At 43.4% G+C, this 16,920-nt stretch overlaps 1 protein-coding gene across 1 annotated transcript in view; it reads right to left on the bottom strand.

Moving 5' to 3' along the window:
• Positions 1 to 8,860, bottom strand: part of CACNG4 (calcium voltage-gated channel auxiliary subunit gamma 4) — a 55,448-nt gene extending 46,588 nt beyond the window's left edge. The window contains exon 1 of the mRNA XM_063453387.1: positions 8,248 to 8,860. Within this exon, the coding sequence (XP_063309457.1) occupies positions 8,248 to 8,470 (223 nt within the window). The 5' untranslated portion in view covers positions 8,471 to 8,860. The remainder of the gene's footprint in view (positions 1 to 8,247) is intronic.
• Positions 8,861 to 16,920: the final 8,060 nt, after the last annotated feature.

The following is a 16,920-nucleotide window of genomic DNA, read 5'->3' as shown; positions in this document are numbered from 1 at the left end:
ACACACCACCATAGCAAATACGTAACAGGCATGTCCATCCTTCCCAGGTTAGGTTATAAACTCTTTGGGGCTGCCTAAGGGCCTGGACATAATCTGGGGCCCAGATGGTCACATTGCATCTTCGAGCCCTGTAATTGACAACTTCCCTTTCATTGTCACTGGGAAGGATGTGATGTCAGTTTCAGTTCATGTAGGAAGCTGTACAGGAGTGAATGTAATAGACCACAGAAAATGTTCAGCCTGTTTCCCCCTAGACTCCAAGAAATTCACCTTCCTGAGGCAAACAGAAGTGTGGCTAAAACCAAGATTGGTCTTGTGTAAAAGTGTGTGTTTGTGGCAGTGTATATCTGACTCCAACTGTGTATTTCTGGCAGTGTCTATGAGTCTGTCAATCTGTATATGGCTGTGTGTTTGTGTGTGTGTGTGTGTGTGTGTGTACCTATATGTGTCTCTGGGAGTGTTTCTGGGATTATCTTGCAGTGTGTGTCTGTATGTGACTTTGGTGTTGTGTGTGTGTCTGTATGTGTCTGTGGCGGTGGTAATCTGGCAGTGTGTGTCTGAAAGTGTCTGTAGTGGTGGTTATCTTGCAGTGTGTGTCTGTATGTGACTGTGGTGTTGTTATCTTGTAGTGTGTGTCTGCGGCGTTGGTTATCAGGCATTGTGTGTCTGTGGCGTTGGTTATCTGGCATTGTGTGTCTGTGGTTTTGGTTATCTGGCAGTGTGTGTCTTTATGTGACTTTGTGGTGGTTATCTGGCAGTGTGTGTCTGTATGTGTCTGTGGCGTTGGTTATCTGGCAGTGTCTGTATGTGTCTGGCTATGTGTATCTGACAGTGTGTGTCTGTCTGTGTCTTAGGTGGTGGTGATCTTGCAATGTGTGTAGGAGTGCGCCTTTGTGTCTGTCATGCTGCTCAGCCAGCCTTTAGTAAATATTGTTCACAAACATTTGGTGTGCCAAAGGAAGCTATTACCACTGTCTTAAACCTTGTGTTGCCCCTTTAAAAAAAAAAAAAAATGTGAATCTGCATCATTTTAGTGTCTCATTCCCCCAAAAAAGGGATTTTAATAAAAGTTAATTTAATGTTTCTCAAAACATTCTGATGAACACAATATTGAACCCAGTCCCAGTGCCTGGCTGATTTCAGAGAAAAACGCCGGGGCAGCAAGTATCTTAATCATCAGACCTTTTCTCGTTAATTCAGCTTCATATACCGGTTGATTCAATTAGTTTGTTAGCGCAGCTTTGAGACTGAAGTCATGGCAACCCAATCAGCCAGAGGAGCTCTCAATGCTGAACTGATATGTTTCCTATCGCCTGGGATTTTTCTCAGACTGCTCTTCCTCCCTCGATCAGTGCTCTGGATTCAGGGCAAGAACATGGCGCCACTAAGGGCATATGGTTCTCGACATGCACCAGGGAGAGGTGCTTCTACCAGCAGAAAGTATCGTTACAAGTTTAGATTAACCCCTTAAGGACCAAACTTCTGGAATAAAAGGGAATCATGACATGTCACACATGTCATGTGTCCTTAAGGGGTTGATCAACTAATCAAATATTGTGTAGACTAGATCTTGGTTAATGATCAGGAGATATTGATCTCCGAGCCACGAGACACTCAGCATTTCATGGTAAAAGGAAAACGCAAGTTTTCTATGGCTGGCTGAGCATTGCAGGAGCTGTGGTCCTCAAATAACTACTGCAAACCAACATGCTGGCTGCTACGGCTCTATGGAATGTATAATGTGTGTAAGGCTGCAGCCCAAGTAATAAATATGAACACGGTAATGACAGGTTGCTATTCAGAATGGGATTATCATCTGGCTTGCCCATAATCCAGTCTGAGGTTTTATGACCTTTCTAATTATCTTGTAATTAATCAATTAACAGTGAGTGTTATTATACAGTGTTCTCCGTTGTTAATCGGAGAAAGAAACACAACAAATGTTACTCTGTCATCCTCAAGGACTAATTAATTTCCCCATAAACCATTTTATAGCAAATTCCTTTTTAAAGGACAACTGACGCCTAAAAGATTCAATGAAAGGATTATTATATTAAAAAAGAAAGAAGGATTTTGGAGGAGATCGTTGTCCTCTAAAGCGGCACTGCCATTTATTTATTTTTTTCTTACTGTAAGCCTTTCCTTATGCCCTTTGTGTCTTAATGATTACTCTCCCCCCATAGCTTTGAGGTGACCTGTATTACTTTTGGGTATTGATTAAACCAGAGGGTTGACATAGGAATCGACCATTGTATTCCAATATAGCCTAAGTAGGAAAACAACATAAAAGGTGCAATTAATTTGTTTCTGCTTCTGCACATTTCCCAGTTTAATAAATAAGCCTCTAATTTAATCTAACTCCCATAATCTAACCTACAAAGAGCAATTTTAGGGCAATCAGAAAGTGGATTCCAGTGGTTTCAAAGGTTATTTCTTCATAGAACAACTTATCTCAGAAGCCCCAGTATTAATTAGAAGCTCCAACTCTTCATCAAATTCAGTAGGAGTTTTTGATAAATTAAAAGATGCTGTGGGACTCCCAGTCTGTCTTGTGTCCAGTCAAATGATCACATGCTGGTCAGTAATGGGACAATCTCTAAACTCGTTGTCTCAAAGAAGAGAGTGACCATTTTGGACACATGCTAGATTTTAAAATGTCATTGTATAATTGTGACAATGTAGAAACGGATTTCCCACATTGTTATGTATAGAACTTAGAGATTTCTTTTAAATTGCATCAAATGTACATTTAGTTTGCCATTCTAAGAGGCATCGTTAAAGTGTTTGATCGAACACCTTCAATGGACAAATACATTTGTGGCCTGACTCTGTTGTTGTTTCACTGTTGGAAGGTTCTTTTTATATTGTTAGGTGGACTGCTGAGTGCTGACGATCTTCAGTAGGGAGTAGTAAGTACGTGTCTGTCAAACCATCTAATCTATCAAAACGTACATGTGAATCAATATCCAAGACAAGTGGGTAATTAGGCAGGCCAAAGGAAATAGGTCAGCCAGGGACTTTGCATTTCACATAGATGGCGAGAATTCCTCTACGTGATATTGTCTGTATTATGTCACCTGTTGCATACTGTCCCAAGCCGGAAGGTTGGTGAACTGTGTAGCTTTCAGGTATGTGTATGAAAGAGTAAGGGTAAGGTGCTAATCGAGAATCTGAGCTAAGCAAATATAAAGTAGGTAATAGAGGACACCCCTGTTACACTCGCGTGTGTGTGTGTTTGTGTGTGTGTATATATATATACATAGTAAGTGCAACAGGAATACAGTGTGTGTATATTTTATATCTGTGGTGCTTACAGGTGTAATTAGTGCGTTGCAGGTTACATTGCAGTAGAAGGGGGTACAGAGATTAGGACAGTGTATATGGGCCCTGTGGGGATGCCAGTGAAGCAGCTTGCATCACTACTCATACCCATAATGGACGGACCTACCTGGAAAAGGGGGTGCTGCCCACAAATGGGACATTGGCCTAGGGTGAACGCACACTAGGCTAACAGACTCCGAGCCAGCCCCATACTGGGTTTTCTGCATGGACCTAGTGTCCTGCATAGTGTGCAAGCTTGTCTAATGCATCCCACCTAAGTGTCCCTATTTAGGAGAAAGAGTCCCCATTTTAGCCCAAATACTTCTGTCCCTCTTTTCAAGGAGCTCCATATTTTTGCTGTGTCTGAGTGTATCACAGAGCTCCACAGCAATAATACTCACAGTAATGTGTCTTAGTGTATTACAGAGCTCCACAGCAATAATACTCCCAGTAATGTGTCTGGGTGTATAACAGAGCTCCACAGCAATAATACTCCCAGTGATGTGTCTGAGTGTATAACAGAGCTCCACAGCAATAATACTCCCAGTAATGTGTCTGAGTGTATAACAGAGCTCCACAGCAATAATACTCACATTAATGTGTCTTAGTGTATTACAGAGCTCCACAGCAATAATACTCCCAGTAATGTGTCTGAGTGTATAACAGAGCTCCACAGCAATAATACTCCCAGTAATGTGTCTGAGTGTATAACAGAGCTCCACAGCAATAATACGCCCAGTAATGTGTCTGAGTGTATCACAGAGCTCCACAGCAATAATACTCCCAGTAATGTGTCTGAGTGTATAACAGAGCTCCACAGCAATAATACTCCCAGTAATGTGTCTGAGTGTATAACAGAGCTCCACAGCAATAATACTCCCAGTAATGTGTCTGAGTGTATAACAGAGCTCCACAGCAATAATACTCCCAGTAATGTGTCTGAGTGTATAACAGAGCTCCACAGCGATAATACTCCCAGTAATGTGTCTGAGTGTATAACAGAGCTCCACAGCGATAATACTCCCAGTAATGTGCCAGAGTGTATAACAGAGCTCCACAGCAATAATACTCCCAGTAATGTGTCTGAGTGTATAACAGAGCTCCACAGCCATAATACTCCCAGTAATGTGTCTGAGTGTATAACAGAGCTCCACAGCCATAATACTCCCAGTAATGTGCCTGAGTGTATAACAGAGCTCCACAGCAATAATACTCCCAGTAATGTGTCTGGGTGTATAACAGAGCTCCACAGCAATAATACTCCCAGTAATGTGTCTGAGTGTGTAACAGAGCTCCACAGCAATAATACTCCCAGTAATGTGTCTGGGTGTATAACAGAGCTCCACAGCAATAATACTCCCAGTAATGTGTCTGGGTGTATAACAGAGCTCCACAGCAATAATACTCCCAGTAATGTGTCTGAGTGTATAACAGAGCTCCACAGCAATAATACTCCCAGTAATGTGTCCGAGTGTATAACAGAGCTCCACAGCAATAATACTCCCAGTAATGTGTCTGAATGTATAACAGAGCTCCACAGCAATAATACTCCCAGTAATGTGTCTGGGTGTATAACAGAGCTCCACAGCAATAATACTCCCAGTAATGTGTCTGGGTGTATAACAGAGCTCCACAGCAATAATACTCCCAGTAATGTGTCCGAGTGTATAACAGAGCTCCACAGCAATAATACTCCCAGTAATGTGTCTTTAAACTACCATAAATGTGTTTAGAGATCAGTCTGTGTAAATAAGATACATTGTTCTTGTTATAAATCACATTTGATTCAGGTAATTTGTTATTAGTAAAACACCTAAAATGTCTCAGAACAGCCCTGCCCATAGCCACACCCACTCACACCCCTATAACGAAGGTGTCCCTCTTTCTGCATGTGAAATGTTGGGGGGTTAGGCTAATAATGTGCTCACGCTGTGCTGGGTGGGCATAGTTCGCTGACTGTTACTCTCTATGGTCTTCTCTGGTTCTGTGCATCGCGTGATAGAGGGGAAACCATAAAGATTAACGGTCGGTTTTTAAACAATGTCTGACCCTAGGTGCATGTATATGGCTGATGGGCCTGTTCCTAAACTAAAGGTAATGATGAGTTTTGATCTCATTTTTTTCAAACTTTTTTTTTTCTTGGACTTCATTTTTCAAAAATCTTTTCTTTCAATATGATAAAATGATTATTATATTAAAAATATTTTGTTGAAGTGACAGCTGTCCATTTTAAGTTCAGTAGGTATAGAGTGAATGTATATTTTATTTATATCACCTTAAAGGGACACTCCACTGCCCAAATACAAAATAATCACTATGTAGTAGATAAACCCTAAAGGAAAGCTTGCAAGCATTTAATTATGCATTTTTTCATTGGAGTTATATATAAAAACAGCTTATAAAAACTGCAGGTCTCTTGTCTGCTGCCCTTGCAAGCCCTCCCCTTCTAATCCCGCCCATATTTTCTGTGTCTGTCCAATCACAGGCTTCCCAATGCAGCTCAATAAGAAGTCTTTGCAAGGCAGTGCTCTGGGCAATTGCTGCCCTTTGAGTTCAGTGCAAATAAGCTAACCAAACCAGGAAGTAACATGACCTGTTGTCTGTTTGAAAAGCCAGGGGGGTGTAACCAGGTTAATTTAAAAAAGTGTAAATTTCTATTAAAATCTGTCCTTTTCCCAAGATAAACAAAGCGCACACATTCTTCACACACAGAGGTTTTCAACAAGCTTAAGTGCCTTAGGAGTCTGGAGTGTCCCTTTAACTGGTGTACCTAGACCTTAACAGGTTACATTACTGTATAGGGGTGGAACAGGAAGCGCACAAGTTATACAATGTATATTTTGTTATCAAGTGACTCAGTGCTTTAAATAGAGAAGAGGCAGGCGCATGTATGATTTCATGCAACTATGTTATTAGTTATAAAAACATCCAATACTTTAGCAGAACTCAAAACATTTGACATTTCATGTTCTTTTGTGTAAGCTGAGCTGGGGGAAGGTATTTGTCGATACACATAGGACTCGCTGTACTTCTCAAGAATTGTTCAAGATGAGAAATGGTTAGCAAATGGCTTCCCCCAGCCTGAATGCCAAGACACATCAATTTCACACTTTAAAATTACAGGAACCCAAATTATATTTCATCCAAAAACTAATAATACTAGGAGCTTATTGCTGCTCCCCCAGGCACAGAAGCCATGCAGCAATAGGTCATAAAATGGGATTTACAGCACTTTGTTACCAGGAAATGATTAGAATATAAATTAAACTATCCTGTCTACCCAAACACAAAATAATTGCATCTGGGGATTCCTGACCTGATACATTTAGGCAATGGGGGAATGGAGTCAAAGATAAGGAGCACCTTCTAAGCTACACAATATCTCTCTTTGGGGACAATGTGTGAGATCAATGGTTCTTCAATGTTTAGTTAGGTTATCTGGTGTAAAATCAAACATACTTTTAGAATCTATTGTTTCATAGAAAGCCTAGATTATAAATCTCATGCAAAGCTGCAGTCCTGGAATATTGAATTGCAAGCTCTTCTACCCAGTCTCCCCTTCCCTCATAGATTTGCCATATGACCTTGTTAGTGCTCTAAAATGATTCCTTGTGTGTTGTACGGGAGCATAATTGAACAAATAGAACAATGTGTGAGATTGCAAACCAGTCATTATGCAATGTATGCTACATATTGTCATTAGCCAAGAGTCCTAACAAACTGCATCTTTTGTTCAAAACACGGTGTGTGTGTATAACATGTAATTCATGCAAACTCGTGCACACAAACCGTCTGCCTGTATGTGTATATATACACCATATACACCCAGTCTATATACTACATGTACACAGTATGTTCATGGTTTTGTGTATAGTAAAATAACAATGCATACAACAAGTACACAATGTATATGAAGCTACCACACCTTGTATAATACCCATTCCCCAGGTTCCATTCTAGAATCCTGGGTCAGACCTGTGGCTCAGTGGAAGGTGAAGTTTAAGGAGCCCTGTGCCCCATGCTCCCCGGCACACAGCCAGACTAGTTGTATATTGTGAGGCAAATAATAAATAATGGGAATTAAATTATTCACACTCCATGTGAGAGCAGGTTTCTCCAGCTCTGATTGTCACTGGAGCCACATTCAGCACCACAGGCTGGGGACAGCGACCACCCAGCACCTACCGCGATATAATGAGAGGGTGCCCCCCCCCAGCTCCTCCATCATAAAAGGGGTGCCCGTGCCCCCCACACTGCACAACAAGAAAGCAGGAGCACCCCAATATTCTCTATGGGAGAGGAAGCACTTATCTCTTCCCTTCAGGACAAAGGTTTAAGCACATCCTATAAAATCATGACAATCCTGGCACATCGTCTGCCTTAAAGGGCTGCACCCCAAACTCCACTCTAAGAAAGGAAGTGCACCCCAAATTTATCTCTAATGAAGAGGTGCACGCAATACTTATCTGTAATATTAAGAGTGCTCCCCACCTTCGCTATAATCACACGGCTGCACCTTATACTTTACTAAAATAAAATGCACTTCTCTACCATAAAGGGAGCCCCCCTGCCATTTTTTGAGGCATGGGGGAGGGGGGATGGGGGGGGGGGGGGGGTTGGGGTTGTAGTGGAGAGTTAATATAACATTTGATATAAAATATACAGACATTTATTTTATTAATATATTTATTATAGAAAATCCAGACACTTGATTTCTAGCCCTGATCCCAGGGGAGAGACCTGTATTCTCATTGAGACTTGTTACCCAGTAGCAGGGTATTGGGGTGACAGAGATGTCCCATCTCCCTCCCCAGGTAGGTCCCACAGGTAGTTGTCCTGTCCAGGTGTTACTGTAACTCTCCCAGCAGGTTGCTAGGCAACCACATGTCACACTCAGACACACACAAAGCCATCTCCTGCCTTTACCTTCAATGCAGCAGATCCTCCAGAGTCCGGAGTGGGTGAGGTCCCCCTTGGTCTTTTTGGGCTGGCTCTGGGTGTCCTCCATGCTGATGTTGGTCCCGTTACAGATGTGAGCCCGGGAGTACAGCCAGTAGTCCGTGCCAATGGCTATGGTCATCAGGCTGAAGGCTGAAAAAGCCCCAACTGTGGTCAGCAGCATCTGGACCCCACGATCACACCAGACCATGGTGCTTCATAGCCACAGACACAGCCTGGAGGTGGAGCAAGTGGGAGCCACGGGAACTGGCCCTGCTGTGTCCCCTGGGAGCCCACATGCACTCAGTGCCCACACAGGCATGGGGTATGGGGCACAGGCTGCCTCCTCTGCTGAGGGCTAGTCTGCCATGACCCGCGGGAAGGGGGAGCAGGTGGCCACTTTAGATACACTTTGAGAAGTGCCAGGGTCTATGGAGAGCAGCAAGCCATCTCCCTGCCCAAAACATCAACTGGGCAAGGAGCTTGCACTCACACCACGCCCCCTTCCCTCTGCTCCAATCACACGGGGCTATGGTAATAAGCATGTGGGGGTCTGGCTGGATGAGACCCCCAGGGAAGACCAGATAGAAGCAAACAACACTGAGCTCTCCAGTAGCTGCATGTGAGGATGGGAAGATTCAATGATCTGTAATACCAAGCCAGGAGCTGTGTGTGTGTGTGTGTGTGTGTGAGTGTGAGAGAGAGTTGTGTCTGTTTATGCGATTGTCTGTGAATGATCAGTGCACCCAATGTGCAAACTGTGTCTGTGTTTGTGTGTAAATTTGTAAGTGTATGAGGTGTGTGCAGGTCAGTGATGTCTGTGAAGTGTGTGCAGGTCAGTGATGTCTGTGAAGTGTGTGCAGGTCAGTGATGTCTGTGAAGTGTGTGCAGGTCAGTGATTTCTGTGAGGTGTGTGCAGGTCAGTGATTTGTTTGAGGTGTGTGCAGTGTCTGATCTCTGTGTGTGAGGTGTGTGCAGGGCAGCTATTTGTGTGTGAGGTGTGTGCAGGTCAGTGATTTCTGTGAGGTGTGTGCAGGTCAGTGATGTCTGTGAAGTGTGTGCAGGTCAGTGATTTCTGTGAGGTGTGTGCAGGTCAGTGATTTGTTTGATGTCTGTGCAGTGTCTGATTTCTGTGTGTGAGGTGTGTGCAGGTCAGTGATTTGTTTGAGGTCTGTGCAGTGTCTGATTTCTGTGTGTGAGGTGTGTGCAGGTCAGTGATTTGTTTGAGGTCTCTGCAGTGTCTGATTTCTGTGTGTGAGGTGTGTGCAGGTCAGTGATTTGTTTGAGGTCTGTGCAGTGTCTGATTTCTGTGTGTGAGGTGTGTGCAGGTCAGTGATTTGTTTGAGGTGTGTGCAGTGTCTGATTTCTGTGTGTGAGGTGTGTGCAGGTCAGTGATTTCTGTGAGGTGTGTGCAGGTCAGTGATGTCTGGGAAGTGTGTGCAGGTCAGTGATTTCTGTGAGGTGTGTGCAGGTCAGTGATTTGTTTGAGGTCTGTGCAGTGTCTGATTTCTGTGTGTGAGGTGTGTGCAGGTCAGCTATTTGTGTGTGAGGTGTGTGCAGGTCAGTGATTTGTTTGAGGTGTGTGCAGTGTCTGATCTCTGTGTGTGAGGTGTGTGCAGGTCAGCTATTTGTGTGTGAGGTGTGTGCAGGTCAGTGATTTCTGTGAGGTGTGTGCAGGTCAGTGATGTCTGTGAAGTGTGTGCAGGTCAGTGATTTCTGTGAGGTGTGTGCAGGTCAGTGATTTCTGTGAGGTGTGTGCAGGTCAGTGATTTGTTTGATGTCTGTGAAGTGTCTGATTTCTGTGTGTGAGGTGTGTGCAGGTCAGTGATTTGTTTGAGGTCTGTGCAGTGTCTGATTTCTGTGTGTGAGGTGTGTGCAGGTCAGTGATTTGTTTGAGGTCTCTGCAGTGTCTGATTTCTGTGTGTGAGGTGTGTGCAGGTCAGTGATTTGTTTGAGGTCTGTGCAGTGTCTGATTTCTGTGTGTGAGGTGTGTGCAGGTCAGTGATTTGTTTGAGGTGTGTGCAGTGTCTGATTTCTGTGTGTGAGGTGTGTGCAGGTCAGTGATTTCTTTGAGGTCTGTGCAGTGTCAGGAATTTCTGTGTGTGAGGTGTGTGCAGTGTCAGTAATTTCTGTGTGTACAGGGTCAGTGATCCCATTGTACAGCGCTGCAGAATTTGTTGGCGCCTTATAAATAATAATAATAATTTGTGTGTGTATGAGTTGTGTGCAGGGTCAGCTATTTGTGTGTGAGGTATGTGTAGGGTCTGTGAGTTGTGCCCTGGTAGAGCTAAAATACAGCATGTGTGTTAAGTTAAATGATGACTTAATCTGCACTGACAGTTTGTCTATGATGAACATTCTGTATTTACTGAACACAAAAAACATGGACCCATTTTTCTCAACAAATTTTTCTCACAATAAATAAAATATACTAGCAAATATCCCATGATCAAATGTAGCAAACCTCCCACACTCTATCCTTGCGTATATTCCACACTCTAACCAAGCTTATATTCCACATTCTAACCAAGCTTACATTCCACATTCTAATGGAGCGAATATCCCGTATTCTAAGGGAGCGAATATCCCACATTCTAAGGGAGCGAATATCCTGCATTCTAACGGAGCGAATATCCCGCATTCTAATGGAGCGAATATCCCGCATTCTAACGGAGCGAATATCCCGCATTCTAACGGAGCGAATATCCTGCATTCTAACGGAGCGAATATCCCGCATTCTAATGGAGCGATTATCCTGCATTCTAACAGAGCGAATATCCTGCATTCTAACCCTGCGAATATCCCGCATTCTAACGGAGCGAATATCCCGCATTCTAACGGAGCGAATATCCTGCATTCTAACGGAGCGAATATCCTGCATTCTAACCCTGCGAATATCCTGCATTCTAACCCTGCGAATATCCCGCATTCTAACGGAGCGAATATCCCGCATTCTAACGGAGTGAATATCCTGCATTCTAACCCTGCGAATATCCTGCATTCTAACCCTGCGAATATCCTGCATTCTAACCCTGCGAATATCCCGCATTCTAACGGAGCGAATATCCCGCATTCTAACTGAGTGAATATCCTGCATTCTAACCCTGCAAATATCCCGCATTCTAACCCTCCGAATATCCCGCATTCTAACCCTGCGAATATCCTGCATTCTAACCTTGCCTATATCCCACATTCTAACCCTGCGTATATCCCGCGTTCTAGCCCTTTGTATATCCTGCATTCTAACGGAGCGAATATCCCGCATTCTAACGGAGCGAATATCCTGCATTCTAATTTAGCGAATATCCTGCATTCTTACGGAGTGAATATCCCGCATTCTTACGGAACGAATATCCCGCATTCTAACAGCGAATATCCTGCATTCTAACGGAGCGAATATCCCAGCATTCTAACGGAGCGAATATCCCGCATTCTAACCGAGCGAATATCCCGCATTCTAACGGAGCGAATATCCTGCATTCTAACGGAGCGAATATCCTGCATTCTAACGGAGCGAATATCCTGCATTCTAACGGAGCGAATATCCTGCATTCTAACGGAGCGAATATCCCGCATTCTTACGGAGCGAATATCCTGCATTCTAACGGAGCGAATATCCCGCATTCTTACGGAGCGAATATCCCGCAATCTAACCCTGCGTATATCCCGCATTCTAACCCTGCGTATATCCCGCATTCTAACCCTGCGTATATCCCGCATTCTAACCCTGCGTATATCCCGCATTCTAACCCTGCGTATATCCCGCATTCTAACCCTGCGTATATCCCGCATTCTAACCCTTTGTATATCCTGCATTCTAACCCTTTGTATATCCCGCATTCTAACCCTTTGTATATCCCGCATTCTAACCCTTTGTATATCCCGCATTCTAACCCTTCGTATATCCAGCATTCTAACCCTTCGTATATCCCGCATTCTAACCCTTTGTATATCCCGCATTCTAACCCTTTGTATATCCCGCATTCTAACCCTTTGTATATCCCGCATTCTAACCCTTTGTATATCCCGCATTCTAACCCTTCGTATATCCAGCATTCTAACCCTTCGTATATCCCGCATTCTAACCGAGCAAATATCCTGCATTCTAACCCTGCAAATATCCTGCATTCTAACCGAGCGAATATCCCGCATTCTAATCGAGCGAATATCCTGCATTCTAATCGAGCGAATATCCCGCATTCTAACGGAGCGAATATCCCGCATTCTAACTGAGTGAATATCCTGCATTCTAACCCTGCAAATATCCCGCATTCTAACCCTCCGAATATCCCGCATTCTAACCCTGCGAATATCCTGCATTCTAACCTTGCCTATATCCCACATTCTAACCCTGCGTATATCCCGCGTTCTAGCTCTTTGTATATCCTGCATTCTAACGGAGCGAATATCCTGCATTCTATCAGAGCGAATATCCCGCATTCTGACAGAGCGAATATCCCGCATTCTAACCGAGCAAATATCCAGCATTCAAATTGAACGAATATTCCGCATTCTAACAGAGCGAATATCCCACATTCTAACCAAGTGGATATCCTGATATCACACAAGCTAGCCAAGCTAAATCACACATTCTAACCCCACATGCAATGTGTCACCTGCTGCCTATTGGGGGAAAAACCACAAAACAATAAAATAAAGTAGATTTAAAAAAAGCCTATTCGAAACCTGGATATCTGCAGATCACGTCTGATAGGGGACCTGATCCCTGTAAAAGAGCCCATGTGAGGGAAAAATATCACTAGAGAACCATAAAAGACCACCAAAAACAACCATGAAAAAAGAGAATCCACAGCCACAGTCTTCCCATACTACAAAGGTAGTTACACAGTAATATAGGTTTAACTTCAGTCTTTCACATGTTATGTTGTTGACCCTTAGAACATTCCGTTGGAAAGACTGTGGATTCTTAAACTTTTCTTTGATAAATTCGGAAGACTTTAGTACATTTTCGACGTTCTTTCTGTTGGGTGACCTCAAGATTTAGCCGAGTAACCCGGTCTCCACTGAAGAATGCTTTAACCATAAACCTAAATGCTTCTCTCACACTATATGCAGCAAGGGTCTCCTTATTCCAGGTATAACTGCTTCAGTTATATTAGGCTTCAGTGATTTGCTAAAAGATTTGAAGATGTTGGCTCACTACCTAATGCTGATGTGGACCTACTCAAGTATTTTTATAGTGTGTGCAAGCATTCTTTGCCCACAAAAGACTCTTTTGAATATACAGTTTCACGCTGTTCCGTAAAGAATTAAATAAAAAGCTTTGACGAATTAGACTAAATTTGAACAAGAAGTCCATGTTATTAACAAAAAATGAATCCTGTATCACCTATCTTGAGGAGGTCCAGCATTTTCATGAGCGCACTTGGCAATTATATAATTTGTAAAAAAAAAAAAAAAAAAAAACAACTGCGTTATCAAGACTTTATTGTGGTTGAAGATCTTTCTGACTGGTGGAGAAAATCTGAGTTTTCATTTTTTTTCCCTCCTCTTCTCAGCATCTCTCAATGTGTAATATCACAGTTCCTCCAGCATAACATGTTAAAACTGTAGGGTATTTCTCTTCTGTTATCAATTAAGAAACAATATTGCAGACGCAGACGCCAAGAACCGTTACCTTGGGGAGGAGAAAGACACAGATCGCTACTTTCAAAAAGGATCGCCCCACGGGAAAAATGTCTGAACAATCTTCTCAGCACAGACCCTCGTCATCTGACTTTTATCGGAATAATAAATGGGAATGACAAAGAGACCAGACTGAAAGGGGTTCAGGCAAATTCTCTTGTGCCGTTTAAGTTGCACATTCCCCCGGTTCTTGAAAAGTCCCTTTTAAGTCGCATTTTTTGGCTGCTTGCGAAGATGTGTATTGTGTTTTAATTAAATGTTTTGTATATGTCTTTCATACCACTTTTTCAGGCAGTTATGGTATAACCTATAGACTTTTGTAAATTTGTCTGTTTGTTCTTTTTGTGTATTGAGATGCATATTATAAAAAACAAAACAAGAAAATCCCCCCAAAAGCCCCCCAAAAATAGTTTAGAGGTTTCTCTGTTCCTGATTAATTTCTGTTTTCCCCTGGGTTGTGGCAGTCTCCAGACTTTTGGTAATGCTTGAGTATGTTTCAGACCCAGGCCTTCTTGTTCATTATAGACCATTGTTAAACCATCCCAATGATACAGTTACTGTTGTAATTGTACATTGAAGCAAATGGGTTATTAAGAACAATAATGCTGCAGTAATAGAACATACCCACATGATTAATCTCTCCCTCACTTGTTGCCAAGTCCATTCCAGTGGTAGAAGTAGATGGTGTAGAATTGTAAGCAAGTAGACAGATCAATGGGTTGGAAAAGCAAAATTCAGATTTGGGAGAAAGAAGCAAAGGATACAGGACTGGAACAAGTTCCTAAATGACCGAGTGGTCAAAGGAAACATTCATTATCAATGCTGAATCTTAGTATGTATTATCCTGATGTTAATGGGTTAAAATCAGGAGACCAAACATGCTTTCGTACAAAAACAGCCAAGTCCCATCTCCGTAACGCTTTAATTCAGTCAGCAGGACCATTATACGAGCCCAAAACTGTCATCCTGTATTCTCTTTCTATTTCCCAGAAGATCCTCTGAGTGGCCACGCAATAGAACTCTGCTTTGGAAGAGATATTGAAGTTACATTCTATCCATATAAATGACGGCAAGCATTGTGTGGGGACTAAAATATTTTTGTATTAGTCAATTAAGATACAGCTCTGTTCTTTACTGCTTCAGGTTGGTACAGTTAATGAAAGCAAACCTTTTTCTAACAAATCATTTTGCAAATTAATAAGGTGCAGTCATAAGGCTGTCCCCTCCTCCTGGTATCTGCTCTCTAGAACTAAGAGCAGTACTCTAGGTGAGATCTTACCGGGAATCTATAAAGCCCTATCACTACCTCTCTATATCCTCCTGGAGAGCTGCTCTGTAGAACTGAACACAATACTCTAGGTGAGATCTTACCGGGGATCCATAAAGCACTATCACTACCTCTCTATGTCCTCCTGGGATCTGCTCTGTAGAACTGAACACAATACTCTAGGTGAGATCTTACCAGGGATCTATAAATTCACTATCACTACCTCTCTATATCCTCCTGGAGATCTGCTCTATAGAACTGAATACAACCCACTAGGTGAGATCTTACCGGGAATCTATAAAGCGCTATCACTACCTGTCTATGTCCTCCTGGGATCTGCTCTATAGAACTGAACACAATACTCTAGGCGAGATCTTACCAGGGATCTATAAAGTACCATCACTACCTCTCTATATCCTCCTGGAGATCTGCTCTATAGAACTGAATACAACCCACTAGGTGAGATCTTACCAGGTATCTATAAAGTGCTATCACTACCTCTATGTCCTCCTGAGGATCTAGTCTATAGAACTGAACACAATACTCTAGGTGAGATCTTACCAGGGATCTATAAAGCACTATCACTACCTCTCTATGTCCTCCTGGTATCTGCGCTCTAGAACTAAGAGCAGTACTCTAGGTGAGATCTTACCAGGGATCTATAAAGTACGATCAATACCTCTCTATGTCCTCCTGGTATCTGCGCTCTAGAACTAAGAGCAGTACTCTAGGTGAGATATTATCAGGGATCTATAAAGTTCTATCACTACCTCTCTATGTCCTCCTGGCATCTGCTCTATAGAACTGAACACAATACTCTAGGTGAGATCTTACCAGGGATCTATAAGGTACTATCACTACCTCTCTATATCCTCCTGGAGATCTGCTCTATATAGAACTGAACACAATACTCCAGGTGAGATCTTACCAGGGATCTATAAAGTGCTATTACTACCTCTCTATACAGGTCTGATGCTAGACTATTTTGCACCCTGGGCTCCCCCCCCCAAATAGACTCCCAACTTTGTGTGTCTTTCTCTCCCCAGCCCCTTTGTCTGTGTCCCAGTTCCTCTGTGTGTCATTGTCTACTTCCCTAGCTCCTCTGTGTCTTTGTCCCCCCAGCCCCTCTGTCTCTTTGTCCCCCCAGCCCCTCTGTGTCTCTTTGTCCCCCCAGCCCCTCTGTGTCTCTTTGTCCCCACAACACCTCTGTGTCTCTTTGTCCCCCCCAGCCTCCTGTCTTTGTCCCCCCCAAGCCCCTCTGTGTCTCTTTGTCCCCAACCCCATCCGTGTCTTTGTCCCCAGCCCCATCTGTGTCTCTTTGTCCTCAGCCCCATCCGTGTCTCTTTGTCCCCAGCCCCATCTGTGTCTCTTTTTCCCCAGCCCCATTTGTATCTCTTTGTCCCCAGCCCCTCTGTCTCTTTATCCCCCCAGACCCTTTATGTGTCTTTGTCCCCCCAGCCATCTTGTGTGTCTCTTTGTCCATTTCCCCAGCTCCTCTTAGTGTCTGTGTCCTCTTACCCAGTTCCTCTATGTCATTGCCCCCTTCCCTAACCCCTGTTTGTCTCTTTGCTCTCTCAGCCCCTCTGTGTGTCTCCTTGCCTCCCCGGCCCCTCTGTGTATCTGTCGCCCAGCCCCTCTGTGTGTATCCTTGCCCCTCCAGCCCCTCTGTGTATCTCTTTGTCGCCCAGCCCCTCTGCGTATCTCTTTGTTGCCCAGCCTCTCTGTGTGTAATCTTGCCCCTCCAGCCC

The sequence above is a fragment of the Pelobates fuscus genome, chromosome 5, assembly GCF_036172605.1.
Source record: "Pelobates fuscus isolate aPelFus1 chromosome 5, aPelFus1.pri, whole genome shotgun sequence".
Lineage (NCBI taxonomy): Eukaryota > Metazoa > Chordata > Amphibia > Anura > Pelobatidae > Pelobates > Pelobates fuscus.
Note: the sequence above shows the minus strand (reverse complement) of the source record. Positions and strands in the feature narration are given on the sequence as shown.